General features: G+C 43.4%; 1 protein-coding gene across 2 annotated transcripts in view; it reads right to left on the bottom strand.

Moving 5' to 3' along the window:
* The window catches only part of XPR1 (xenotropic and polytropic retrovirus receptor 1), a 104,831-nt gene that overhangs the window by 19,059 nt on the left and 58,213 nt on the right, over positions 1-27,559 (bottom strand). For both annotated transcript variants that reach the window (XR_010607309.1, XM_065648962.1), the window contains exons 3-9: positions 17,142-17,243; positions 11,427-11,650; positions 7,169-7,318; positions 6,664-6,747; positions 6,085-6,166; positions 2,871-3,058; positions 2,457-2,636 (exon numbers count right to left, since the gene is read on the bottom strand). Coding sequence is in view for 1 of the 2 variants with exons in the window: in XM_065648962.1 (XP_065505034.1) it covers positions 2,457-2,636; positions 2,871-3,058; positions 6,085-6,166; positions 6,664-6,747; positions 7,169-7,318; positions 11,427-11,650; positions 17,142-17,243 (1,010 nt within the window). In the remaining variant the exon portion in view is untranslated. The remainder of the gene's footprint in view (positions 1-2,456; positions 2,637-2,870; positions 3,059-6,084; positions 6,167-6,663; positions 6,748-7,168; positions 7,319-11,426; positions 11,651-17,141; positions 17,244-27,559) is intronic.

The raw sequence follows: 27,559 nt of genomic DNA, 5'->3' as shown, positions 1-27,559 counted from the left end.
TTATTTAACCTAGGGAGACACACTTCAGCACTGCCAAATGAGAGCATAGAATTTTTAAGAGAGTAGAAGCTTTCTACCTAAAGGTTACAGCAGAGGAGGGATCAGCAGATCTGTACGCAACCTTTTGAGGGAACTGGCGTCTCAGTCAACTCTCCTCAAGGACCTGAGCTGCTGTTTGGACCCTCCAAACTACCGAAGGGTGCTGGCAGCAGAAAGCACTGCCCCTGGGCAGGTACCACCGGCAAGTCTGCAACTCCCAACCGAGCAATGTCTGCAACATCCTCCAGTGAAGACGGACCGCAAGAATAAAACCATAAAACACCAAAAGCTGGAGCTGACCCTCAGTTTCAAGTCATCGGTTGCAATCATATATCAACGGCGGCACAATCCAAGCACAAGGCTTCCTGGTGCTGATCTCTGCAGTTTCAATAAGCGCTGAGACTGGAGATATTTGAGCTGGAGCTAAAGACTTCCTCGATTTTCACCTCTCCCAGACAGGCTCCCTGCAGTTGTTTGGCGGAGAGCGTGGGCTCGCAGACACCGCGCCATCCCCTGCGCCGGGATCCGATTCCTCCCGGCGAGCCGCTCTCCTCAGCCCGCACGAATGCCCTCGTGGGCTTCTCGTCCGGCAGCAAAGGGGCAAAGAACGCTCGCCTAAGCACGCAGGCGAGAAAGAAGAGCCTGGCATGGGAATTAAACTTACTAAGATCAACTCAAGTGCAACCTGCAGTTCCTCAGGGGCGATCAAAGCAGATCCCACTCGTGAGTACCAACAAGCGGCTGTTGATGGTCAGGGGTGGATGCAGTAAGCCTCCCAGATCCATCACAAAATGCTGCAACACGCTAAAGTGTGGTCCTGATTTGGTTCTAGAAAAATTGAAGGTGCCAGTGATGCTCTGCTACACTCGATATGTCAGACGTCATTGTGGCTGGAAATGAAATCTACCAAGCATGTGAAGAAAAACACTCACCAAACCAAAATTTGTTTGAACAGCGCGGTTCTAAAAATCGTGCTGTTTAAACCTCCTTTCACCCAGACAGTTGCTGGCGACTGCAAGGAGAAATAAAATACACCCAGCCAGCCAATTACATATAATAGAAATTAGAAAAGCCTAACAGTTACTCTTTATGTGGTTTGTCTGGCCTATTTACTCCCCTTCCTCCTTCCACATAACACACAGCCAGAGGTACTGTGTCATTTTCCACCGCTAAGGTGATCTTGCATTTGACGAAGCTTTTTTCCCCAGGAAACCTAGGGATGAATTGGCCTGTGCACGCTCAAATGTGTGTCTGTACCACGGACTGCAGCGTAGTCTAGAGAGAGCTGGGATAGAGCAGGTCCTGGAAACTAAGAGCTCTGTGAAGACTGAGAATCTTACCCTGTTAAGACATTAAGATAAATTAGCACAGATACTGCTCATGTGGTTAGAGCACTTCCAGAGCTTCCCCCAGCACCAAGGGACAGCAGTAAGACTAATGAGGCTTGGGACTAAAAGTACCTCTGTGAGAGATGGCTGAAGGCTGGAAGGCAAATATAGGAAGGAACTGAAATAGTAGTAAGCGAGCAAATCAAATACCAGAGGTTAACTAGCTGTGTGTATACCTGCACACACACGCTTGAAGCACGAGTCTATGTTTCATCTTTGTCATGTTCCAAATAAAGTTAAACGTTTTAATTGGCATTAAAATGATTCTACGAAAAACATCAGTCGGCCAAACCTTCTTCTGCCCGATGCTCTCAGAGCAGTTCCAGCAAGGACAAGGTATCCAGGGAATCAGTTTGATTAAAGTCAATTTAAAAGTGCATACAGGGTGGGGATGAATGTGTGAAACAGCCATTGGGGAAGAAACTGATGAACCACCCAACAAGTTTAAAAACTGTTCTTCTGGAGCTCCCACCTATAACTGGAACACTGAAGCAGCGTGAAGATTTACATCCAATTTACCAAATCTATCTTACCAGGAAAATAGAAGTTGGCTCTAAAAGAAATTCCTTAAAACCACAAACAGATTTGCTGAAAAAAACCCCACCGATGAACACAATTTTATAAGCAGTAACCTTTGCAAAGGTTCCCTTCTCCATCAGTGAGCCCTCCCAGGGTTGGCGCTCGCCCGGTTTGGGCTGAGCGGCATCCACGCCGCCTTGCCTTAGAGCCCTGTAACCCCAACCAATCTGTTCCGCTACACTCAGGAACAAAGAAGCAAAGATATCCCAGTGTTTCTACATGTACAACAGTATGTACGTACATATACAGCTGTCTAGAGGAAGATTAAAAAGTAGCTACCTGCAATGCGAAGACTAATGATAGGCTGGTACAGACAAGCTCTATGATACACAGTGATACGAGCACCCCTTTTCTCTCAAGATTAGTGCTGGTTTTATATACTTTGCTGCTGCTCAGCTACAGCATTTTTTAAAACATTATTTACTTGTTTAAACCAGGTTTGAGACTTACCAATAGTTTGAGCAGCCAAAATCGGGACTTGTAATAAAAGGTTTTGGTGGGGTTGATGAGAAAAAGCAACATGAAGCCGTACAAGATGAGTGGGTTCACCTGCATAGGGATGTAGGTGAATTTACCATATATACATGCCAGCAGGCTCAGGCACCACAAAACCCCCAGGAAACCAGCAATCTACAGAAAGACAGAAAAAAAGCCACATAGATACCTTATGAAAATATAGCTCTGAAACCTACAATGAATTCTCATTATAAGGAAAGGGAGAGCAGTGCTCAATCCTGTAATCTAATCAGACTTGAGCGACTTCCTCTCCTAATTGTGTTAGAATTCCTTGCCAGGAAACGGTGCAGGATTTATCCTCCCGATACACCGCACGGCTCCACCGCTCCTCCAATCTATTCTGTTTACCTCAAAGAGATGCTGATGGGACAAGTTACTGCGGGGATTGAGTTCGAAGATGAGGACGTGATTCACTCCAGCTTGTCTCCAGCCGTACGTGTTGATACCCAGGAGAAAGAGGAATTCTATCAGGAGAAAGCCACCTCGATAGATTCTCACCAGTGGCCACACATTTGGTCCATCTATAAAAGCCACACCTGGCAAAGACAAAAAAAAAAAAATGAATCGACCTTAGTGATGGTCCAAATCGTGTCGCAAAGCGGCTTTATGTTGGCTCTCAGACGCTTGGCTGCACCCCAGGAAAACAGGGTACACTCGCACACACCCGCATATCGCAGCACGTGGAGGATGTTTTGCCTAACCTGCCAGTGGATTTAGGAGTAATCTGGGGAAAATTCACTCTCCAGTTGGTGTCGTCGGGTCATCAGCAGCATCTTAAGTCCCCTGTCTCACGCTACAGGCACGAGGGACAGCACCAGCATAAATAGTGACAATATACACTCAAACGTTCCGGTTTAATGGACAAGAAACCCCAACAGACAGATACACGAATACTTGAGCTCCACACAAAACCAAGAGGCACCATTTACAGCATTTAAAACAATGCTAAGCTGTGCCTAATCACTGAACTCAATGCAGCTGTAATGTTATGCATATTCATAACTAACAATGTAATTTCCAGCCGCACCCAAACAGAAAAGCCAACATAAGGCAGCAATACTGGAAAGCCTGTTGCTTCTTTTGTTCAGTCTTCAGGGGTCTGGAAACAAATTTGCTTAATTTCGAACAATGAGCAGCCTTATACAGCATCGGCTTTCTCTAGCACAAGACCCTTTGCAAAATAACTATCCCCTGATTGCCCAATATGAGAAAAGCACAAATAAAATTCAGTTGTTTGAATCCTCACTTTCAGTTTCACAGAGTGTTTCTTACCCACACGCTTTTTCAGGTGGGGAAAAAGAACATGCAGTTTTAAAGAATCGATGCTGAGAATTTATTCTCACGAACCCTCCTGCCTACATTACAGCCCCAAGTTTTTCAAACTTTTCCTCAGAGAAAGCATATCTGTAAGAAGTTTCATCAGTTCAGCGTCTGTACTTTATACCACATGAAATTATGGAGGTAAATCATGCAAGGGACAATAACTCCAAAACTGTTGCTTTGAATTTAAACTTACAGAGGATATTGGATTCGGGCAAAACAGAATCCAATTTAGGATGGAAATGACAAACACCATGAAGAAGGTGAAAGAAATGAGTCCTAAATATGGAATTGCAAAAGCATGCATTTCAAATTTTAATCTGAAATGCCTGCAGACAAAACCAAGGGAGGTGCTTCCAAACAGGACAGAGTAGCCCCAAAAATACCGAAGAAGAAATGACCAGGCAGAACCAGTACAGATGTGCCGTGTGCTGTTCGAGACAGAACACCCAGACAAAGGTTTATCCCGAGTTGGACACAGTCCAATGTGACAGTACAGCATACGACTGCCATAGTAATGCCCGCTAATCTTATTTCTGGACTCTCGGTGTGGTCGAGGACTGTAATTGCAACGTGGAACAGCAGCCTGATCTGGAGAAAAAGCAGATACAGCACAGTGCTGAGCTACTAACACGCAGAAGCTAAGCCTAATTCTGTACATTCTCTCCTCTGATACCAAGACCCTACCTAGTTTAGCTTTGCAGCGTAAAAGCCAGATTCAATTCCCTTTTACCGGTTCTTAACTGAACCGTTTCCTTCACTGCAGCCAAGCAGTTTGACTGAAGACCCTCAAGGCCACAGGGAAGTGTCCACCAAAGGCGTCCGAGATCGCCAGCTGGCGTGACCCAGCCCAGGGCTCTGTACTAAAGCCCCGAGGCAAAGAGATTTTCCATTCATAGACTCTTTCCCCTTAAACCCAACACTGCAAGCTTGGCACCTAGGAAAGCTGCTACGGCCTCAAAATTCACCCTCGTTAGGGTGGCAGCCTCCTGGGACCCACCTATAGCATTTGCAGCCTTTAATGGACCCCAAATCATAAAATGTTGCCATTCTACTTTTAAAATTATGCAACACAGAAGCGGTTTGCTACTAGAAATCATGTTCTAATGCTGTTTCACAGACCCTACACATACAATGCTAAAATCCTACCTCAGTCAAATCATAAAAATGATTTGGCAAAAGTAGCACAGAGGTTAGCAAAGTAATATCCAATTAAAAAACAAACACTTTGCAGTTAGAATATAGTTTTTGCCCAGTATCTGAAGTAACATACAGATATCAGGTCATGTCTGCTGATGCAAACATACCTATTATTCACACTAGGTTAGTAACATCTGCTTTAGAGAGATAATAATTTTTATGAATTCATCCTCACAACTGTGTCACTTCATTCTTAATACTGATAGACAAAGCAAACACAACTGGCTTCAATCGTATTTGCATCTCGCACAAAGATCAAACGTGTAAGTTACAGAAAAAAGAAGATGGGATGAATAAAGAACAGCTTATACACATTAAACGGCCCCTTCACACGGACGGGTCAACTTTCTGCCTCTACCACAGCAAGACCAAAAGGGAAGCGCTGCAAACAGCTTCTCAAACAGAGAAATCTTATCCCAAGAGATGGCTGGATCCAATTACAGAAACATCTGATCAAAAATTCTCTTACGTCAAAAACACAGACATGGGCTTTCCCTAACGCAAGAGCTCGTATGTTGACTTATTAAGCTTTTTCCTTTGTACTGCTTAAGCAAGTTATAACACTACTGAAATCACACACACAATTAGTAAAGCCGCTTGTGATTAAGCGCCGTATCTGGATCTACAGGACTAACACGGCTTTTACTCTAATCAGAGTCTAACTCAGAAGGTGCAAAGCAGAATAAAACCAAGGCCTGAGATATGCAGTAATTTATTGTAGCTTTTAAACAACCTTGCCAAAACCTGCCAACAAGAAAAATCCAATTCATTCCATTAATAGGCACCAGGCACTGAAATCCTAGAAATTTCTACAGGAAAATGTCTTGTGTGGCATAATGCTTACATGGCTGTGTCTGGTCCTGCTCTCTGTAGGGAGCCAGTACCATGCAAAACTTAAGTTCTATGAGAACCTCTCTCAAGGCGGGCGAGAGCTGTGTGTTCACAGAAGAGTAACAGAAACCTGTCGCTATATACGCATGTTGCACCTCCAGAATATCCCTCCAAGAATAAGGAAGAAACCAGAAGAACAGAAGATACCCACCTGAAAGTATGACGGTGACGTTGAGTGCAATGAACAACCCACAGAACAATCCAACCCTGAACGTTGTCCAGGCTGGGACAGGCTGTGAACAAAGCAACGGTGGCGTTCAGGCAGAGTAAACAGGTTATCAGCAAAGTTAGACTCATTTGCAGAGTAAATTTAAAATCAGGGATACAGTGCCCTGATTGCTGATCACACTTTTGCTCCTGAAGTGAGGATTTTTTAAAATGCTGCATAATATTCTTGCTCGTTGCTGTGTTGAAACAGAGCTTGGGCATCTCAACACCCCTTGAAAAATATTCCAGACCACACAAACAGTAAGCATATGCCATTATTAGCACAAATTTCCTTTTACTATTTATCTCATGCTTTCATTACCTTGTCTGCATGCATTAGGAATAGTAAGTAAGCTATTTCCAAATCTTCCGGAACTAAAGCAGATTATGTGACCGTGCTCCCCGCACGATTTGTGGAGCACGCTCGCATCAATTATTTTCACTACTTTGTTCAAATGTGGAATCTAATTTGGCACCTTGACAAGCCAGAGAAGCTTCTTCACTATATAACTCCAGCCCTTACCTGAGCTGCTCCTAAGGGTGGAACACGCAAACGTTTCATAGCCTTCTGTCTGTCTCCATCTTCTAACTCGTTGGTCACCACTTCCTAAGGAGATAAAGATACACATCGTAGAAGTTCATTCTAATGATAAGCACAAGGTACGGCATTAAAACAAAAAAAACCAGCCGTTGATTTCCAAGTTACATTTGAGCCCTGGCCCAATACTCTTCTAGCGCATGGTAACAGAGACACGAAAAGCTCACCACGCGGCATCATGTTTAATATTGCACAATACAAGCTAATCCTGCATGAGCTTTTCGGAGTGAAAAGCTCCCAGCTGAAAAGAACATGCCCAAGCTTACGTAAGTGGTGCCAGAAATCAGCGGCATTTCAAAAATCAATTAATAGTTGTCTTGGTGGTGAACACAAGCTACAGAGGGGGCAAAACATTACGGGAATCAGTAGTGAACAAGGAAACGTTCTTTTCTAGTTGAAAGAGGGGCAGTGCCCAGACTGGCATCGTTACCTCTGTTTCGGAGATAAGCTGGTTGATCTTCTTGCAGGTGTAGAAAGGCGCCACCTCCACCTCGGCCACCCGCCATTCTGCCCCCCGTGTCGTCTCCAGGTTCTTGTCATGCTTCTTCAAGATCTTGCGGAAGCCGGTGAAGTTCAGGTTCTGCAGACAAAGGACAACGGTTATTGGCTTTTAACCTCAGCTCCCGAGAAAGTTAAATGGTTATATTTCCAGTGCTAGCAAAAAAAATGGAATAGTTAATAAGAAGAATCTAAATGATTGTATCTACTGTCAGGAAGTTTTTGAGTTATTAGTTTATTAGAAGCAATACATATCTCTCGCAAATAACAGAAAAAATGTGGGGCTTGAGGGCATAAAAAGAGGTAACTTGTTTGCAGGGGACTACCTAAACCTCATATTCCCTGAAAAGCCAAATCACTGCCACTTTACTCCTTAATGCAGGAAGAGACAACACTCCTGACGAAAAACTCACTGAAGACAAATAACCTGTGGACATACTCAAAACTTGTATGATTTAGGATATTTCAAGACACGCTCTCTCTGCCAGGGTGCACTTTGCTGCATACATCCCAGGTACTGCAACTCGGCAATTAGTCTCTGGATTAGAAGCAGCTGTAAGCAAATGCTCTTAACAACAACAGAAAGCTGCAGAAAGACGATGTTTTCTCCCAAGTCCCGCATTCAAGGTATTTTCCCTTTTGAAAAGGCCAGGCTACTGACTTCTGGCTTCTTTAAACTTCACGCTGCTTTCAAATCAACTTCTCCAGACAAGAGGCATCATAGAAGGGAAATCCTTGTGCAACAGAAAACTTGAGGAAGTTTTAAAAGATGCAGATTAAACCCAGACAAGTGCCTCCCCACGACATCATCCTTTTCCACAGAATGCACTACACGATAACTGCAAACTAGTTTAGGTTTGCAGGTGTGGGAGATGTAAGTCTCTAGTCTATCGATATAAGCACACGATGCTGCACTAAAACCAGAATTAAAGGTTGATTTCCAAGTCGCATTTGAGCCCTGACCCAACACTCTTCTAATGGACAGTGACTAAAGAAAGGCAAAGCTCCTCACGCTGCAGGCAACTGCTGCGACGAGATGCATTTCAAATCCTGCATTTCATTATACAGAAAACGCCACTCGAAAGACTCAACGTTTCATTTGAGCAACAGCAGGAATGCGGACAGACCACAGCAAGATTCACTTCTGAAAAAGCTTAGAAAGTAACTTGGAAAGAAATCCAGAGGAAACAGCAAAATCCAGTGCCCTGAGGAGAGGCGCCGACTACTCACTGAAATTATTCTCAATCTAATTATGCTTAGAGTGATTTAATACCAGACCTCAACCATATAGGTGGGGAAATGAGGCTAGGGAGACAGGAGCAGGAAGCCAACGCATTAACGATCTGCATTATTGCAGACAAGAGACTTTAATTACTTTCTATTAGAAAAGCCAGCCTTCCACCCCCAGGGAGAGAAGACCGCTATTCCATACATTTGAAAAAGATGTGACAAAACGGTGGGTTTGGTCAGAGATTTTTCTGTAGCCTGAACTAACGTCACTTTATCCGCCACGCGTGCAATCACGGCTGGGCTCTGGTGCGCCGTGGCAGGGCGGTCATGGCCCCATCAGACAGCCTAGAAAACTCTCCAGCAGCGTCTCATCCTCCGGCTGCAAAAACTCTGCAACTCCAAAGTGCTTGATAAAAACACCGTTGGTCACAGCGGGGCTTCTGACGAGGAACACGCAGCGACGAACTGTGAAACGGAGCCGGCAAACACCCTTTACGCAGTCAGGTGTTTTGGGGTTCTTGCTGTTCGTGGATGCTTTTATTCAGCAAGGGGCTTTCTCTGAGCCTGACTTCCATTTCTGCTGGATACTAATCGAATCCATTGACGTGAATCAAATAATGGTATATTTTGTCATTAAAGGGAAAACCAAAACAAACCAAACACCACCACACACACAAAAACCCCAAACCAAACCAACCAAACAAAAATATCAGTGCAACTTCTGCAATAATATTACGCAAGATCACATTGGATCAAACAGTGGACTCAAAATCTTTGCTCATTACAAGTGTATTACGAAATGCATCAGCAAGGCAAATGCACAGCAGTTTAATAAGACTGATTCAGCCTCCGTTATTTGCCTCACCGGTGTCCTATATTATATATAGTATATGCCTATATACATAATTTCTCAAGATGTGCTTGTTCTAAAACACAGTATTTCAAACAAATTGATTTATTTCTATACATACATACTCTAGAACTATATGTTACTGTCAACAATAAGTTAATTTTATCAGAAGCTTCATCATTGGTAAGTCAAATAAGTAACAGCTGCCCTGGAGTTCAAGTTATAGTTTCACCTGATGTTTGGTTTGTGAACCTTAGGAATGAACACACACAACTTCTGCTCTTTCTTCAGTTCTACCAGACTGAGGAATTTGCTGGTAATTTCCTTTTATGTCCTACACAAAGGCCTCAGCTGTGTTATCTTCCCACCACGTTACTATTTTCCCTCTCTGAAACTGCAAGGTCTTGAATACTCCTAGTCCTTACATTGTAAGCTCAGAAGTGATTGAGAGTAGTACTCTGGGTTTATGTTTGGTTTAGTACTTGTGTTCCATGTCCTAAACTTCAAAACCAATTTGAACTAGTTTTTCTCATTCTCTCTTTCAAGTTAGGTTGTAGAAAGGTCTGCTCCTTTTGGAAACTCTGAAAACTATCAAATCCAGATGGGGTTTACATCAGTATTTAATATACATACAACGGACCTGGACTCGTGGTAGCAAAAAGCAAAAGTATAAGCGTGCAAGATGCTTTTCTTCACTGATGCAGAGTAGGAAAAGATCTTTCCAAAAGAATGATCTGTGCCATCCTCTATTTAAGTTCTTCGTCAAGCCTCAGAAGTGATTTTTGTAACCGAGAGTAAAAGCTTGCTTTTCTTAAAAGCCTGAAGAAATCACAGCAGGTAATACTGCTTTGCTCCATACCTGAAAAGTGAAGGATACTCCACCTTTCCCAGGATTTTGAACTAGGAACTACCTCTAGTAGTTAAAGGGCTTTATGGAGATACCCAGAAATAGTTTCTGCAACTATGAAACCCGTGTTCGGGACTCACAGAGGGGTGTCTGTTCAACCAATGACAATAAGTAGTTAAAATGTTTGTAAGAGGTGATTGAACATCCTCGAGAGCTTCCCTTGGGGGCAGCCTGATGCTTGTTCTAACACAACTTGGACCCAGATTTTTCCAACCTGGAAACTCAGTATTAAAGAAATTCCAGTTGAGGCATCTGGAGTGAGTAAGTGTCAGCAATGTGCGTGCATGTGCTCAAGGACATAACATCGTTTTAGGAGAGGTACAAACATTAAGAATTTTGGAAGAATTAAGTTTTGTCCATACCGCAGAGTGGTATTAAATTAATTCCTACGGTGAATTTCGTCTAGTAAAATTCTCCAGTACAGCACTGGTAAGGATCTAAATATAGAGGTAGTGAATTTAGCTTCCAACATTCTTATTTAACAAGCTAAAAATCTTGCAAAATAAGGCATTTGAAAGCATTTCCGAGTATTTAACTCCAAAAGAGCTAGCCCAGCAAAAAAATATTTTAACAGTTACAGATCTTTGTTCCAAGATTTTTGGAACAAAAATCAGCATCTGCAATATTTAACATGCCCTTTCATGCCAGAAATCCAAGTACAACTAAAGATTTGGTTTTTTTGTACTTCAAGGCAAACGAGCGTGTATCCTACAGAATTAAAAACTTTTTTTTTTTTTTTTTAATGGATGTTTTAAGACGAAATTCAGATATAACAGGGTCACAGTCACTACCATGGTAACACCAAGAGGAAACAGAACATTAGCATTCCAAGTTTCATTATAAATATTAGATAAAAAGAGCTGCTTCTCCAACTTGCCAGGCACAGAACAACACCTTATAGAAGAAAGAGGCCCCAAAGTGACTTTGTGTCCCGGCCGTGCCTGGGCCAAGGATGCTGGGGTCAGCCAGCCCAGAAAAGGAAAAATAAAGAAGATCCTTCTGCGTTTCTAGCTCAAAACCCAACAAGACGTACGCTGCTAGCTGCTAGGCATCTGCCTTTTCTTTAAAAACATTTAGGAACCCCAAAATTTAAAAAAAAAAAAAAGAAAAAGAAAGAAAGGTTTGGCTTGAACGAGGCACTTTGAGGATGCACAGAGACATCTGCGCACAGGGCTTTGTAAAACCACCTCCTTGGGTGGGTACCTGATAGTTCTGCAGGAGGATGAGGCTGAGGTAGAGCTCGCTGAAGGCCAATTTCAGGTCCTTGATGTTCCTGTGCTGGACACGCTCCTCGTGGGACAGGTGGAAGACGGGCTTTCTGCGCCGCGGCAGCGTGGAAGCCCCGCTGGCTTCTTTCTGGGCGTCCAAAGTCGATTGTAACTCCGTCCGAAGAGTCGTAAACCTGCGCTGAGCTTCGGCGAGCTTTTCTGTCAGCGAGGAAAGGGAAAAGTCAGATGAGCGGGGAGCAACCTGCCTGCTGAGCCCGCAAAAGGCGCTAACCCTCTGCCCCAAATATCAGGTAAAAAGCGTTGAATAACGTACCGCGTGGCCTTCCTCCACTAAGGGTTCAATTCAACAAGTCTTTTACGAAGCTCCTTCTCGTTAGATGCTTTAATGCACTCCTATGTATAATACACGCTCTCTCCAAAACAGAGCCGTCACATCAGACATTATGTTAATTAATACAGCCAAAACAGAGCCGTCACGTCAGACATTATGTTAATTAATACAGCCAAAACGCTGTCACGTCAGACATTATGTTAATATAGTAAAAAAAAAAAAAAAAAAAAAATTAAGTAGTATATTCAAAATCAAAGGGCTGTCCCTTCAGGGGACCGGCGGCATTAAAAGTAGACTCGGGCCTCTCGACTTCCACCCCGGATCTCATTTCTAGGCGATGCTCGTTCCATATAAATACCCGTTAGGGATGGAATCAGCCCAACCTGTGCAGCTGACACCCTGCGCCGCGGCGGGACGCGGGGTCCGGCCTCCCCCACGGGCTGGAGGCGGCCGGGTGGATAGGGTCCCATCCAAATACCAAAGCAGTGACCACACGTCTGCTCTGCGCGCAAAGGAGACCTGCTCGCCTTCCTCAAATAAAGCAAATGCACCAAAAGCATTTAAAAAAAAAAAAAAAAAATTCCGAAAGTCGACAGTTAGTAAGCAAAGTACTTCTCACATCTGCGCACGCGCTACCGTGTGTTTACTATCTTTTTATGTGACAGTAAGGAAATCGAAGGAAAAAAACCCCAAAACAACGTACTTCAAACGTGACACTGAATTTTGGAGCTCAGAGAGCAACAAACCCCCCTGCCAAGCTCCGGTGACAGACAAACGCAGCTTCTGCTTTGATCAGGAGTTACAACACTAGTAGCTGCTGTACACGATCCGCTGTAATAACTCATCCCTCTTTTCCTCAGTTTAGGCTCACGCAGGTTAGAAGCACTGCCTCATTACTTACTGATTAAAGGGACAGCCAACCTGAATTTAAATATCATTTTGATGTGTTTTCGGAACAAGTCAGTCTCTCTTCTTCACATCTCGAGTATGAAAAAGGTGTTTCTTTAAACACGCCGCTTTATGTGCTTTCAGAAAATAAATCTTTTTTGGCTAAATAACAACCTTTTTACGCTGAAAACAGCACAACTGACAGCCTTGTCTTTTTGCTCTGTACGACTCGTTCCTTCCAGGCTTTTTTTCCTCCCGCTACGGCTTCAGTCAGAGCTTCGGCATCCGCGGCGGCGAGCAGCACCGCGGAGCACGGGCTCCGCCGAGGAAGACTCCGAGCAGGCTGGCGGCGGTGGAGCACGGGGCTGGCAGCCGCAGGACACCACCCACCGCACCGCAAGGTCCCTCCACCACCCAACACGTTCTCCCGGCCGTTAATTTAATTCTCTTCATTAGTACATTACATAACAACTTAATGGCCGTTCTCAATCGCTCCCCCGCCCCTCCCCAGAAGTGAGATTTACTCTTACGGGAGCAGTTCTGACCTCTTCCTCAGTCTTATTCAATTCTGGTTAATTTTAAGAGCAAAACTCCTCTATAAATAATTTTACAGTGCTCTGCGTCAGATATTTTCCAGAAGGGAATGCCTTTCCAAACAGAAATTGGGGATCAATACAGGCAAAAAACCCAACAAGTATGGAAGAGCCTGAAACTCTCTATAGCTTTCTTGATTATAAACTTCATGCAATTAAGAGGAAAGGACAACTCCTCTCTGAGAACTTCCACAGCTGCAAGGACTCCGTGGAACAGAGGCAAGGCAGCCCACAACGAGAAGCGTCTGCCCGCAGCCCGCAACCACATAACATTTAACACACGCAAGGTCAGACTGCAAACCCAATAATCTCTCCCCACTTTGGGAACCCTCGCGGGAAGAACTAACAGATACCTGTTAGAGTAGCCGTTAGAATCAAAAAGCTTTCACATAAATAAAACTCACAAGTTCACTGTCTATATTCAAAACGTTATATTAAACCATCTGGTGACACACTGCTGTTTCTTTTGGATCAAATTATTAAATATGGGAGAGTGTACATTTGCATCTTTCTATTGAAAGCACTGTTCCATTTTCCCTATGCCCAGAAAAATCTTAAAATCCATCAGCCTAATAACACAGCATTTAAAGATAACGCTTTGAAATAGTTACAAAACTGCTGTTGCAATTTTCCTACCTGTTTGCAAACCAACATCCACAAAAAAGCATAATCTCCAAATACAAATATTATTTTTAATTATGCGCTGCTGAAAAGACTCACATGCTTTCGTCTATACAGCCTGGTCCATCCATAGGGGAGTACGAAGCTTTAAATAAAACTGACCTGGTCCTATAACAAACTGCAACTCCTGAGGAACGGCAGCTCTGCCACCTTCTCCCTCCTGCCCTCTCTTGCACTGACTCCGGTCATCCAGTCCACAGATTATTTCATCTCATTAAACTATGATTTTTATCATCCAGATGCATTGCAGAAGCAAAATAAGACAAAATGTGTGCTGCTGTTCTTAAAACTTCCTAGGGAATGGGCAAAGCAGAACAGAAGTCAATTTCTCGGTTTGCAACGTACTCCAAAAATATTGAGGGGAAAAAACCCCAAAACATATGGCACTCAAAAGAGTGAGAAAAAAGCAGCATGCACTTAGAAACTGGAACCACTGTTGTGTTGCAGCAATTTGTGTGACCTGATGCTCACCGAGTCCTCGGCTCAGGTGTAATCTCACAGCAAAAACTACGGAGAAATCCCAAACCAACACAGGCAAACTTCAACAAAAGTGCTTGCGATAAAGCGGCAGCTTTGCTCCCAAACTCTTCCAGCTCCTGACTAAAAAAAACCCCATCTAAAGTCATCACCTCAGCTATGCAATTCCAACTTGGTTTTGACTCGGTTTTCCAAGTTTAAAGAAAAATTCACACGTAAGGATCATGAAAAAACCCCACTCACGCCAAGGAGATAATAAAATTTCCCCCCACGTTCCAGTTGACATTGTCATGGCTGTGATCGAAACCTGCTTCAGCAGACAGGAGGTAATGGAACAGTCCCTACCTGCTCACGGACACCCCGCTGGGGGCTCTGCACATTTTAGGCAGGCTCTTTTCGCGCCCATTCCTTTTCCTACATATCATGTTCCATATTTTGCTTACCGAGTTCAAGCCACGGCTTCCTACAAATAATAAAGTCCTCTCCTAAATTAACAACAAAAACATTACTAGCTAAACAGTAGCCCAAGCAGAACCTGATGATGCTAATTTAAGATATAACAAACCTCCTCTCTAGGAAATCCCAAACACAAACCAAAACTGGCCATAAATAAAATGTTAGCATTGAGCAAGCATTAGTCTACTGGAACTACCTGAAAATTTTACTGCTATTCTTTTTCTCTTTCAATTGAGCATAGATTTCCTTGAGCGTGGTCCAAATAATCACAAGCTGTTTATCAAGTCAGATTCGGTTAATGGCAGTTTTCCCCCCTACGAAGCTGGGACGATGGTCTGGGGAAGGAGGGCTCTGTTTGGTGAGAGCTGACAATCTGAGCATGCAGAGAAAGGCAAAGGCAGCGCAGATCCCAGCGCTCCGTGCTGTGGAATCCCTGGCGCTGCTCCCCCGGGATCCCTCGGCACAGGGAAGGACGACGAGGAAATGAAGCGTAGATCAACAGAAAGCTTTGCTTTCTTACAAACAGGCGGTATTTATTGTCGTAAAGACAAGCGTGTAATAAGCCATATAATTAGCCTATAATGAATAGGATGTACCAGGTCATAACCCAAGGCAACACATGCCTGGAGTTACAATAGGGCCTGAAGTGACAAATTTCTGACACGATCAACAAGAGGAACAACTGATGGAACATTTCTTCACGTAGCTTGATGTTAATAACCCCAATAAAAGGGTTTCCATACTATTAAAGTCACGTTGCTCTTCTGCAAAAGACTTATTTCAATCTTATCACAAGAGATTTTCAAATTACATGTGTTCTCTCTTATAACTTTTTGAAATGACAGCAAGCTGAAAAAACCTCTATCCTGTAATATTAATGCCATTTTAAACAATGCTGGAAGGGCTGCATATATGTGAGTGCCTGTGTGCTAGCAGGTCCTCATTAGGGAAAATTATAATCTGCATTGTGCATGTGAATTGACAGAACTTCCTCCACAGGGTCCAGCTCATAGCACAGAGACCTCTCATCAGATCAGCTGATGTAACTGGAAAAGCAAGACAAGTTTCCGAGCACAAAAGCCTTACCTCAGATCTGGGACAGCAATAGAAGATCTCACGGGGAAACAAAACTGAGAAGAATTGTTCTGAGATAGGTACATATGAACTGCATGTAGAAAAATGCCTATAAAGTGTAAAAGCCAGCTAACCTAATCAAATATATCGCTTCTACCTACAGACTGCGCCTTGCCCTCACACCAGCAAACCCGCAGTGCTGCAGGGAGCCAGGGCAGCGGCACAGCCAGCACGGAGAGGTTTCGTTCCTTGGAAGCTATTGCATCTATTACGCTTTCAGCCATTCTCATGTTGACCATCTGGGTTCTGCTAGCAGTAAGGTCATCGTCTGATGGTTATTAAAATATTTTGCACAATTCTACTTTGTAGCCAGATTAAAATCAGAAATACAACAGGCTAACATATTGTGCTGCAAAAAACTGCTTATAGCACCAAGGTAATAAATCAACACGTTAAGAAGAAGTATAGCAGAAGTCAATACATCATTGTATCCGTATTGATACACTTTTCTAGTTGAAAACCCATTTTAAACCTTAGTAAAAGAGGCTGAAAACCAGCTGAAGTACACTGGTGGGTGGAATGGGAACACACTATTAATATGCCTTTGCAGCAATATTACAGGGTCAATTTCTGATTATCCCATTCTAAAGTTTATTTCCAAAACACAGGGTAGGAAAGCAAACTTTCTCAGGGAAAACAAACAAACAACAGCACTTTGCAATATGATCCCTGGGAATCCCTTCTCTTAACCACCATTACATTTTTAGCCAATTTATTACGCAGCCAATGACAAAATGCTGCTGGCTGATTTACTCCAAAAAGCTGGAAGAGATTGAGTAAGAGTTAAGTGCTTAAAAACTTGTCGTACACATCAGGACGGTCAAGATACCACACACGGGCAAGTCCACGATCACTATTCCTGCAAAAATTCAGGACACACCAGCTAGGGAGCCTGACGCCTAAAACACACATAAGAGACTGTCCCCACGGGTAAGGTCACAAACTGTGCCCTATATGTAAGCTGCCACTTAAGAGCATCTTCAAACCAGAGCAGTTTCCCATAATTTTGCCCTATAATTCCCTGATAGTAGACCTGCATGACCACCGTGGTTATTCTGAAAGTATGGGAGCTTCAGACTCTTTTTGTGTTGCTGTGTTTTCCACAAAAATACACAAATAAGTACCTTACCTGAATAGAAGATGTTGATTTTGGCAAGTTCTTTCTCACAGGTTTGGAAGAACTTCTCTTCAAACGTGGCAAAACACCTTTTCACTGTGTCCTCATCGGTGTCTGTAAAACAAAATAGAAAAAAATAAAAATGAAGTTGTAGCAGAAGAACATAGGAACAATTTTCTAAGTGGCTGCCATCGAAATATTTCTTCAGAGAAAATCCACCTTCTTTGTCATACAGAGAAAGAAGAGCAATCAAGTCCAAAGGGAACACATATTTGGCTGTAAAATGAATTTCACTGAGATAGAGAGGGAAAAACCCACACGCGCAGAACTGCGCAGCTTGACCAGAGTTCCCATCATCTCTTTTGATCCTTCGGGAGCTCTTGCAGGTCTCACAGGCTCCATTTCCACTTGCTAAACCAGCCCGTGGGACACACCTCGGACCATCCCGGATCAAGATTGCTCTTTGTACCTACAGGATTTTTTCTAAAAGACATCTCGCCTACCATCACAAAGTCACCATCCTAAAAACACTGCAGAGCTCCCACCATTGCAGCATATTTTGTGCTGGGACCGGGATACAGGTTTGGAACCAGCCACAGGCACTGGTCTTGCCCTTGAAGAACAAAACTGGCCATGAAAAGTATTAATCCCAGCTTAGCAAACAATTATATTTACAAAGAAAGTGTCGAGCTTTTTAAGTGAAGGCTTCATTTGCCCTTCCAGGAGGACTCCGTGGCTCCTGCCATCATTCCCACCTTCTCATCATTATAATCCTTCAAATAACAAACGCGGCAGCACAGCAAACTAAAATCTGCCCAGCGAGTGAATGGGAAACTGCGTGGAAATCACCTGCTTCCTTCCTGGGAAATAAAACCTCTCTCTCATAAGCAAAGTTTAAAGGAAGAGGCCTAAATTATGGCGATTGCGGTCAGATCCATGCTTTTCCCCCACTGCTCTGGGACTGTTTTAACTTTTTTGGAAGAACTAAGTACAATTCTGTGATTCGACTCAAATTTTGCAGTTAAAGCGGCAATTCAGTCAGTTTGACATTATAAGGAATATAGTGCAGCACTTCAAAGACAAAGTAAATTTTCTAATAATTTTAAAAATGTGTTTAATCAGTAAAAATAGAAGAATCCACACTATAATTACAAATGTTAGCACTGTCAAACACCTGTCGCAAAAGCTCCTAATGCTCAAACAAGGCAGACTCTTCATACCTATCAGTTACAGTTCCTGAATTCTCATGCAGCCATGCAGACTCAAAAAAGGTTAGTGTTATTACAGAGAGGAAAAATTAAAGTTTTTTACGGTCTTAATAAGGTCAGGAAATAAGTTTTGAAATACATGTTACTGAATTGAGATGACGAGCGTTCGCAGAAAAGTTTCACTCACCAGCAGATAAACACTGTGGACTGTCATAACAAAAAAACCCCTTTTTCTTTTAGTGTTTATTTCTAGGTAAAACCAACCCTCAAAGTAGTATTAACATATATTAAATGTAAACTTTAAATATTTAGAATTTCCTGATTTTTACGTTTGTGGCATTGATTTTAAACATCATGAATCTACAGACATTATATTAAATATTTTAGGGGGTTGTATAGAAAGGGCAAATAACACAACGCAGGCCTGCAGGGGCAATGTTGGAAGAAGTCCGTCTTGTTTTGGAGTTTGATGACGCTTTAAAGAGTAAAACAGAGCGGGGGGGAAATAAAACAACGACAAGAAACAAACAGTTCTGCACAGATGACTGGTGTTTACAGCTCCACCATCCAAGGGCGTGCAGAAAAGAATCCACAAGGGCTCCAAAGGCTGTTCCAAACTCCAAGTTTTGGCTCCCAAGGTGCTTTTATTGTCCAACAATTAGACTTGCAGATTCACGGCTACACCCAAGGACGGGGGCTCCCTCCCTTGTGCAAACCACCCCCAAAATGCCGGGGCTGTGACTCCTCTTGGCAGCCCCCAGGTGTCCTTAGACGCAGGCTTTGCAGAGCCTCAGTCGCTCAGGCTCCGCTTAGTGCCTCAACCAGCCTAAAACACCAGAAGGATGGAAAACAACTCTGCTTTGGGGATGGGAATTTCTAACAGCGGAGTCACAGCACTTGCGACACCCTACCCTGGGGCTCTACCAGCAAGACCCATCGGAACTTGCCTGCCAGAGCCCTAATTCTTGACCCAGCAGCCACTAAATGCAAAACACAAACAGGCAGGTGAAGCAACAGAAATTACTGCGTCATACTTAACACGCAGAGATTTTATTCACTCAGCTGCCCGAAACTTTTCAAATAATAGTAATCAGGGCGTATCAAAACGGAGCTAACTCTTAAGGAAGGATCCGAAGGGCAAATTCTTCAGCCCAAAGAGCTGAGACGTCTCCAGCAGAAGAGCTTACTCACGGATGCTTTCTGACCCGGGGTAGTCATCCTTCTCTGCATTCGAAAATAAGTCATGTAGAAATCAAAGCACAGAGGCTCAATGCTTTGCTGCTTTGGAAACACCGAGCCACTTCTATTATCCCTTGTTTCTAGGTTTCAGTAAGTTCACGAAGCAAAAGTAAAACCAAGCAAGTTTTTAAACTTCAGTCGCTAGAACTATCCAAGGGGAAAAAAAAACAAACACACACAAAAACTACAACTAAACAACAAAAACGAACAAAAAAAACCCTCCAAAACACACAAACCAAAACCCCCACTCATGAGGAAGCGGAGTATACTTTTTGTCCATGAAGTCAAGCATGAATATCGCTACACAATCAAAGTATCACCTTTTAAGATAGCAAAAAGCTCCGCAAACGATGTAGCGTTAAACAGACATAATGCCAAAGAAATTAATAAATATCTTGTTTTACCATTTCCTGAAGTGGTCAGTAATGTATAAGTGTGTTAAACTGTCTGACTACATCTGAAGTTTAGCAAAGGAACACGGGCTTTAAAACACAAACAAATGCCTACTGGAAGACCTTCCAAAAACCTTGACATTAGGAATGCAGGTCTCTGTTTCAACCTCAAAACATCGCTGACTCAGAGGAAAGCAAGTTCTACATAAACTATGCAAAATCCTCCTCCAAACGTCAAACGCCTTCTTACAAAAGATATTTTGCAGACCACGGCGGATGCCAGCTGAAAAAAAAAAAATTTAAAAAAAAAAATCAGGATTCTCTGTGAAGAAAAGGTTTCCCTGTGGTCCCGTTCCCACCGCAGTTCAGTCATTTAGCTGCAATAATAGACAAGTGCCGCCAAGGCTATTGCCTTTATTTATTTATTCCCCCCCAAGGCTAGGGCAGGACAACGTTTTTTTGCCATGAGAAAAAATCACGGTGCCAGAAACCGGCCTTGGATTCAGAAGCTCCATGACAACAGAAGCTGTTTTTAAAAGGCATCCAGCTCTTGCTGCCGAGAAGGGCCGGCGGTAACCTTCCTTTTGTTCTTTTTCTATAGCGCTAATACTCCATTTACCCCGAGCTCCGCGAAGCTGCCATGAACAAGGGTGCCAAGAAGACAGTCTGGGCAATATTGCAGCTTCCCGACCTCATCCTCCTATGCAATTGCCTGCTGCGGAAAAAAAAGCAAAAACCAAAACAACCCCCAAAACCAACACAGTAAGCCTGAAAGGTTCTTGCTTTTCCTTGCAAAGCCAAGTGGTAAACCAGCAGCAATCTGGATGTACTCCCCTCTCGCCACACTTTCTAGTTTGCAAAGAGCTCAGATGCTGGCACACCTAAAACAGAGCCTGAAGTCGAAAAATTAACACGTAAGCTACATTCCTGGGCTGTCCCAAACAATCGTTTCTCGGTGCGTCTGTCAACCGTTCATTTAATTTCTCATTTTCTGCAACTGCAGTATATGAAGGAACGATCAGTATCCCAGGCCACTCCGCTTACTCATTTCCACACAAGCAGACAGTAAAATTTTTCTTCATTAGAGCAGTGCCCTCTAAAAGTAACCATAAAACAAACAAACAAAAAACCACCACAAACAAAAAAACCCTTCAGTCTTTATCATGCTGAATTTTAAGGGGCATTTAATTAAAAAAGATTAATTAGCTCTGTTATGAGATCTGCACAGTGTAGTTCTCTGAATCACCACCTGTTTGCCACAAAACAGTTTTATCTGAGTAAGGTTATTTCAACACTTCGGCTAGAAAGGAGGTAATTTTATTTATTAGTAGAGCTCTGCCATCTATTCAGTAAAAAAAAAATAAGTGTCAAACTCGACATTGGCATGAAACATATCAAATCATACCATGACAGGTGATCACAAGTTTAACATCAGCACCACTTTGAATACACCACATTTTTAACATTTTCCATGCCCTCTCCTTGGCCTCTTGCTGACTAAAAGCTCAAACACGTCTGTAACAACAGAACGGGGCCCTGAAAAATTAACGAGATTTATAAGACAGTTCTCCTGCTCCCAGGTCTATGAAGACAGTAACTGCTTATACTTCTAGGGTCAGTGGCACATGAGAGAAATAAGAGAGGCCACTTTTATTACCACTCTCAAAATGCTAAAAAAAGTGGGTCACTATAGTGAAAACTTGTATCTACCTCCAAACCCTACGCAGCTTTGTCCGTCTACTCAACCATCACAATTTTCTAATATATTTGACACTTCTACAGCATCAGGATTATACGGTTTCCCAAGCTTTAACACAGTAGAGTGAAAAATTTACAGCTAAAACCCAAACTGTGTAGTTCATAAATGCAAGGACAAAGATTACCTTTACACCTCTAATGTGTCATTCTCACGTTTATCACGTTTATCGAGGTATTTTTCCAAATAAAATGTTCTTCCACACGGCAACTACGCTTGGGTCAGCTACAAATTGGCCCAAGTACTGAGCGAGCTTCTAATAAATCAATTACTCACCAGGCATTTTCATGTCTAACCTTGTGGCAAATAAGATTCTGTATGAGAAAACTTTTAGGAGCTTAAAGTACAGATATAGAAGTTTCTTCCAAGGACATATTCTTGCTATGGGAAGAGGAAGGAAGCCAACTCTCCTTGCAAATAAGGACCATTTTGCATTCATGTTGTTCCACATTAACGTCTGAGTTGCAGTTTGTATATGCACGTGTAATGGTGTGCACCTCTCTTGGAATTTATTCCATCAACCCAAAAGTGGGCCTTGAATTAAAACACTATAACATCAGCAAGGAAGAAGCTTCATGCACTAGTTAATATTAAAAAACGCTAAGAAAATTCATGGCACGCCATATCTACTTTTCTAAACCATCACAGATGAGCTGCTCAGCTCTCTACTTAATGAATGCCTTAGCCCAAATTAGATTTGGTTATTAAATTATTTCCCTAAATCTAGTAATAAAAAATGACCACTGAGGTAGCAAATGAGGTTGGTATTGCCTGGACATGCAGTGTTTCTGTGCGGGTAGGGGAAGGAGGAGGCAAGAACTGCTGCAGGTCACCAACACAAGTTCTCTCAGGCTTTGGTTCACCATTTTGTTGTTTTTACCAATTAACTCAGAATTAATGGAATCGGTTTTAAAACGCCCTTAGAAATCACGATTTTCAGCTTGGTAAAAATTCTGCTTCTTTATTTTTAGATTGTATCACTGAAACCTCACACGGAAACCAGCCAGATTCTTGTAGAGGGTTTATTTAGCTGGAAAGAAGCAGCAACCTCCACAACACGCCTACAAGCTAGATATCCAACTAAGTATCTGCTATAAATTATTTATACTGGTGAGTCCGTAAGCATAGATTCTAAAGCAGTGGCAGCATCCTGGTATGAACTTCAGGTGGAGAAGACACCAGCCATGCAGTAGCCAGATGTGAGGATCCAGCTGTTGCCCAGCTGGCTGGCCATTAGCTTCGTAGCTCAAAGAGCATCAGGTTTTGCAGTCTACGGGGCAGCTGCACAGCTGTTCCACCATCCTCTTCTTTAATCAAGCCTCCAGCGCTCATGAGAAGTCTTTGTCAGCTCTCAGAGGGAAGTCGCCAAGGTGAGAGCGCGGCGGTGCCGTCACCGGGTTCTGCCGGCGCAAGCGCCTCACTGTGACAACGGCTCCGCAAAGCCATCTGTGCAATGATGCTTCGAGGCTGACCTTTTTAAAAATTCTCTTTATTTCAGAGGAACCCTTCAGCAGAGAAGTAAAAAGCATGGCTAGTGTAACCCCGAGCGTCTGAAAGTGGAGCTAAATAACTGATTTCCACATAGTTGGAGTGGGGGGAGGCAAGAGGGGTGCAAAAAACCACAAGTGGGTTGGCACAGCTTTGGAGCGGAGATGACCCCAAGGCTGTGTAAAGCTTACATCCCAGCTGTCCCTAGTTTTGCCATTATAATTGACCATTATTAGGCTGTTGTCTGAATTTGTAAGCTGCCGGCGTCATCTCAGCTTCGGGACTCTATTATGTCCTCAGTCCTTATTTGTGACCACAATGCTTCAACACTTTTATGATGCTTCACATCTGTACCATTAGCAAAATCAATACTCCCAGCAGGATAACAAAAGCGAGGCTATGTGGTACCCCAGATTTGAGGGACAGCTAGGCAGAAACTTGCGACAGAAAAAAAGTAGATTAAGAGAAGCAGCACAAATGTCTAATAATATTTCAAAGCCTACAATAAAAATATTGTTAATAGGGTACAACAGACCTGGATATCAGGAGACATCATACAGTGACTGGACTCTCAATACCTGCCTTCCCTGGGTTAAGAACAACCTTGAAATTCTTACTCTTTTCAAGAAGGAAAGTAAAGATTCTCTATGTGTTTTTCGGAAAGTTTGCCAATATGCTAGACAAGAAATACTGCCACACATTCAAGGGTTAAGAAAAGACGGTCAACAAGAGCTCAGACTCCAGATGAAACTTCACATTGACAATTACACATCCAGACTCCAAGGCAAAAAACGGAGAATACCGGGGCTGAGTCAGTCAGTGCATACTAGAACCTGTCCAGACAAAATGGTCACCTGTGCTCGGTTTAGACAAGTAACCAGCGATGCAATGGAGATACCATGGTTGTGGAATTACCAGAATCCCACCAGGACAATCCCCGGTTACACAACTCACCTGCGCGTTCCACAAGCTGCTGATCTGCTGCCTCGAGTTCTGGCTTTCATTTAAACAAGAACAAGACAGCAGCAATTACGGTTGCACAAAACACTGTATCACAGTTTACACATTTGAGCTGAAGTAATGCAGAGATACTCTTGCCTCTTATAGATGAGAAGTCCAAACTAGCCCACCAAACTAGGAGATTAGCAGTATATGTTCGTGCTTTTAAAATCCACTGAAGGGACCTCATGTAAATAAGCACAGCTGCGTTTGACACAGCTACAAAACAATCTGAAAAAACCCTTCCTTCTGCTAGTTCACGTGGATGGAAATAAGGATACTTCCCCAAGTTGCCCAACTTGGTCCTTAACCCCAGTACCGAAATGCAAACCAGAAGTCACAGCAGCACTCACAACTCAGAGCAGAGCTGCTGATTTAAAGTCAGGCGCTCAGGGTTTAAATTGGACTTTTTCCTTATATTTCACTGCCCCGCATTTTCCTTCAGCCTGGTGAAACTCGGCGAATTCAGCAAACCCTCTGCTGATACTGGTGCAAGCGCTTCAGCTCCTGACCTCTCAGCCAAGTGACATTTAAACAAATATACGTGTAGGCTCGAGGAAAGGAAAGGGAAGATTATCCCACAGATTTGGGGTTCTGGGCCAGCCCCCAGATCAGAGATGGAAGAAATTACCGCAGGGACTGGAAGCACGGCAGCAAGGGGCAATTAAAGGAAACTCAAATACTGAATATAGTCGAGATCCCTCGCCTTAGAATACACCAATACTCTTTCCCTGCCCCGTCTCCTGAATGAAGGCCATACTTGATGGCACAGAAGGAGAAATAAGAGGAAACTTCCCAATCATTTTTAACGTGCATTCATATCTATCAAGAAAGACGTAGGTTTAATGAATGTTTTAATCAAGCAACAAAGGTTTCCATCAGGAGATAAAGCTTTATTATAAAAATGACTGTTTATGCTCCTTTTATTGAGCCTCCAGTTCTAGTAGTTTTATTTCCAGAATTTTGCTAAGCAATAACAATTACCTTCCCATTAAAACTGCACTAAAACCTTCAGAACACCGACATAACCAAAAACACAAGATGGGGATTAAAACAAAACGGAGCAATTACAGCTAGTTAAAGGAGGGGTGATAAAAAGCACTTTTAAAGTCTTGTATTAGGAAATAAAGTTTTTCCTTCCCACGAAAATCGCATGAAGATGGAATGACGGGGAATTTTGGCTGCAGTTCCGACTACCCTTTGTGTCCTCTCTCAGACACGCACCTGATGCCCCTTCCTTTGTCCTGGAACTGCTGCTCACTCGAGCTGACCGTGAACCAAAAAAAGCATTAAACCCCTAAACGATCAATAAACAAGTTTCTATTCTACAATTCTTGTGGTTTAGTCCCCTGAAACAGCTCATGGCAGGTAGGGAGCAGTGCGAAGGAGACTGCCCCTCTGGCAGCAGCCACCTGTTAGACTGATTTAACTGGAATATCAAATCATCCCCCCTTCAACTCACGTCTGTCTTGTGATGGGAGACGATGAAGAGCGTTACCCCACGGCTCAGCTGACAAGGAGATGTTGGGGAAGCCAACACAACTCACCGGAGTTGCAATCACATGCCCGTACCCTTGATACGAACACAGAAAACGTCTCGATTATTAGTTAAACAGATTGAATGTGTTCAGGCTTTGGTCTTTTCCTCGGCAGCACCTTAGGCTCCTGCCAACGCTCCAGCAGCACGTCTGCCTCTCGTCTTCTTCTCAGACTCCGCAATGATGTGTTCACGGGGAAGAGCCTGCCCACCTTGGATGCAAAATACCCAGTTCAATGTACTCCAGTGCAGCTGATGATAAAACATTTCCGAGGTATTTTAGTGTACTTTAACTACTTTGACTAGGAAATAAAAGGTTTTTTAGTGCAAAATGCTTAAAAAAATAAACAAGTTAGAAAACAAAGTAACATAAGAATTCATGGCGACGTGGCGCTACACAAGTGACTGCAGCAGCATTTTGCTGTGCCAGCTGTACCGGGACCTCTGAAACAGGCAATGCCTTGGTCAAAGTACTCGTGGGCACAGCGGTCAGTCACTGTCCCCTCCATGGGTGTCCCTACAGCGATGTCGTCTCAAAGCACCTGTGCTGACAGGTATTACCCGTACTGGGGATGCTCTGCACATGACCGGTCCCCGTTGCCATTCGTTCCCTTGCAGACATTTTCCTTTATCCACAGCCCCCACAGCAGAGGTGACATTCCGCATGACAGCGATGTATAAACTAGGAAGAAAATCTTATCCCCAGAAAAGAACTGAAGAGATTGAACACGGTTCACACATGCGTGCTGCGACAGGCAACCTGTCACCCACTCATCCGAAGAACAAGATAAATGCAGGGCAGAATCATCTTGAAATGTAATTCAAGCCTTGTTCTTTCAGTGCTTTCCCCCGCACTTACTTTATTTCTCCCTCCCTCCACCAAACATCAGTTTCTACAGTATGTGTATAAATACTATTTTTCTTTCTAAATTGCTGGCAAGAATCATGTTGTGTGTGAGCAAGTCCTACAAAAAAAAGCGCTAATTTATGCTGAAAATAAGATGCCCAGAAGCTATCCACATTTTCACAGCGATAAAGCCACCACTGCACACGCAGCCTGGCCAGCAGCTCTGTGCTTCACCGCCAGCCGGGGCACCCACGTTTGCCCAAATCGAGACTCGGCTAACCTCAGCAGTTCTGCTCTTCGGTGGGATCTGCAGGTGGTCACCAGCAGGATACACACCCCAGGAGCTTTAGGAAATACCATCTTTCAGCATTGAAACCATCCAGGCTCCTTGTGTGGCTGCTCTAAGAGCTCCCCGTGAACATCTGGCTGCCCACCAAGTGCCCAAACAGCTGCAGAAACCAGACCCGCGTCACTTCTTCTGGATTCGTAACTAGCGCGGGAGTAGAGGCATCGAATCAGTTTTTGCAAAACCTCGCTTTGGACTCAAGCACTTCTTTGAGAGCCAGTCCTTGTGCCCAGCGATCTCAGCTGCTCTGCTACAAGTGTGCCATGAAACGACAATGGGCTGGAAAAGGTTATTTTCAACCCGCCCGGGTTCCCCGATGGACGGTGTCAGGCAGCTGTGAAAACATGAATGAGGGGCCAAGACGAGGGCTAAAACAAGCAGCAAGGTCAGTTTAAGGCAGAACAGGGAAAAAGGCAAGCTCTGACTACAGAGGTAGTGTGAAGAGTGCCTCAAAATATTTCTTTCGAGGAACGAGCTTTTTAAACCCAGTTGTGTCATTCTGCTGCAGACAAGTGAGTATTTACATTGGCAAATGAGAGTCAGGACTGTTTAGAACAGAATCGTCACAGAATCACAGAATGGTTTGGGTTGGAAGGGACCTTAAAGACCATCTCGTTC

The sequence above is a fragment of the Caloenas nicobarica genome, chromosome 20 (genome assembly GCF_036013445.1).
Source record: "Caloenas nicobarica isolate bCalNic1 chromosome 20, bCalNic1.hap1, whole genome shotgun sequence".
In the NCBI taxonomy this organism is placed as follows: domain Eukaryota; kingdom Metazoa; phylum Chordata; class Aves; order Columbiformes; family Columbidae; genus Caloenas; species Caloenas nicobarica.
Note: the sequence above shows the minus strand (reverse complement) of the source record. Positions and strands in the feature narration are given on the sequence as shown.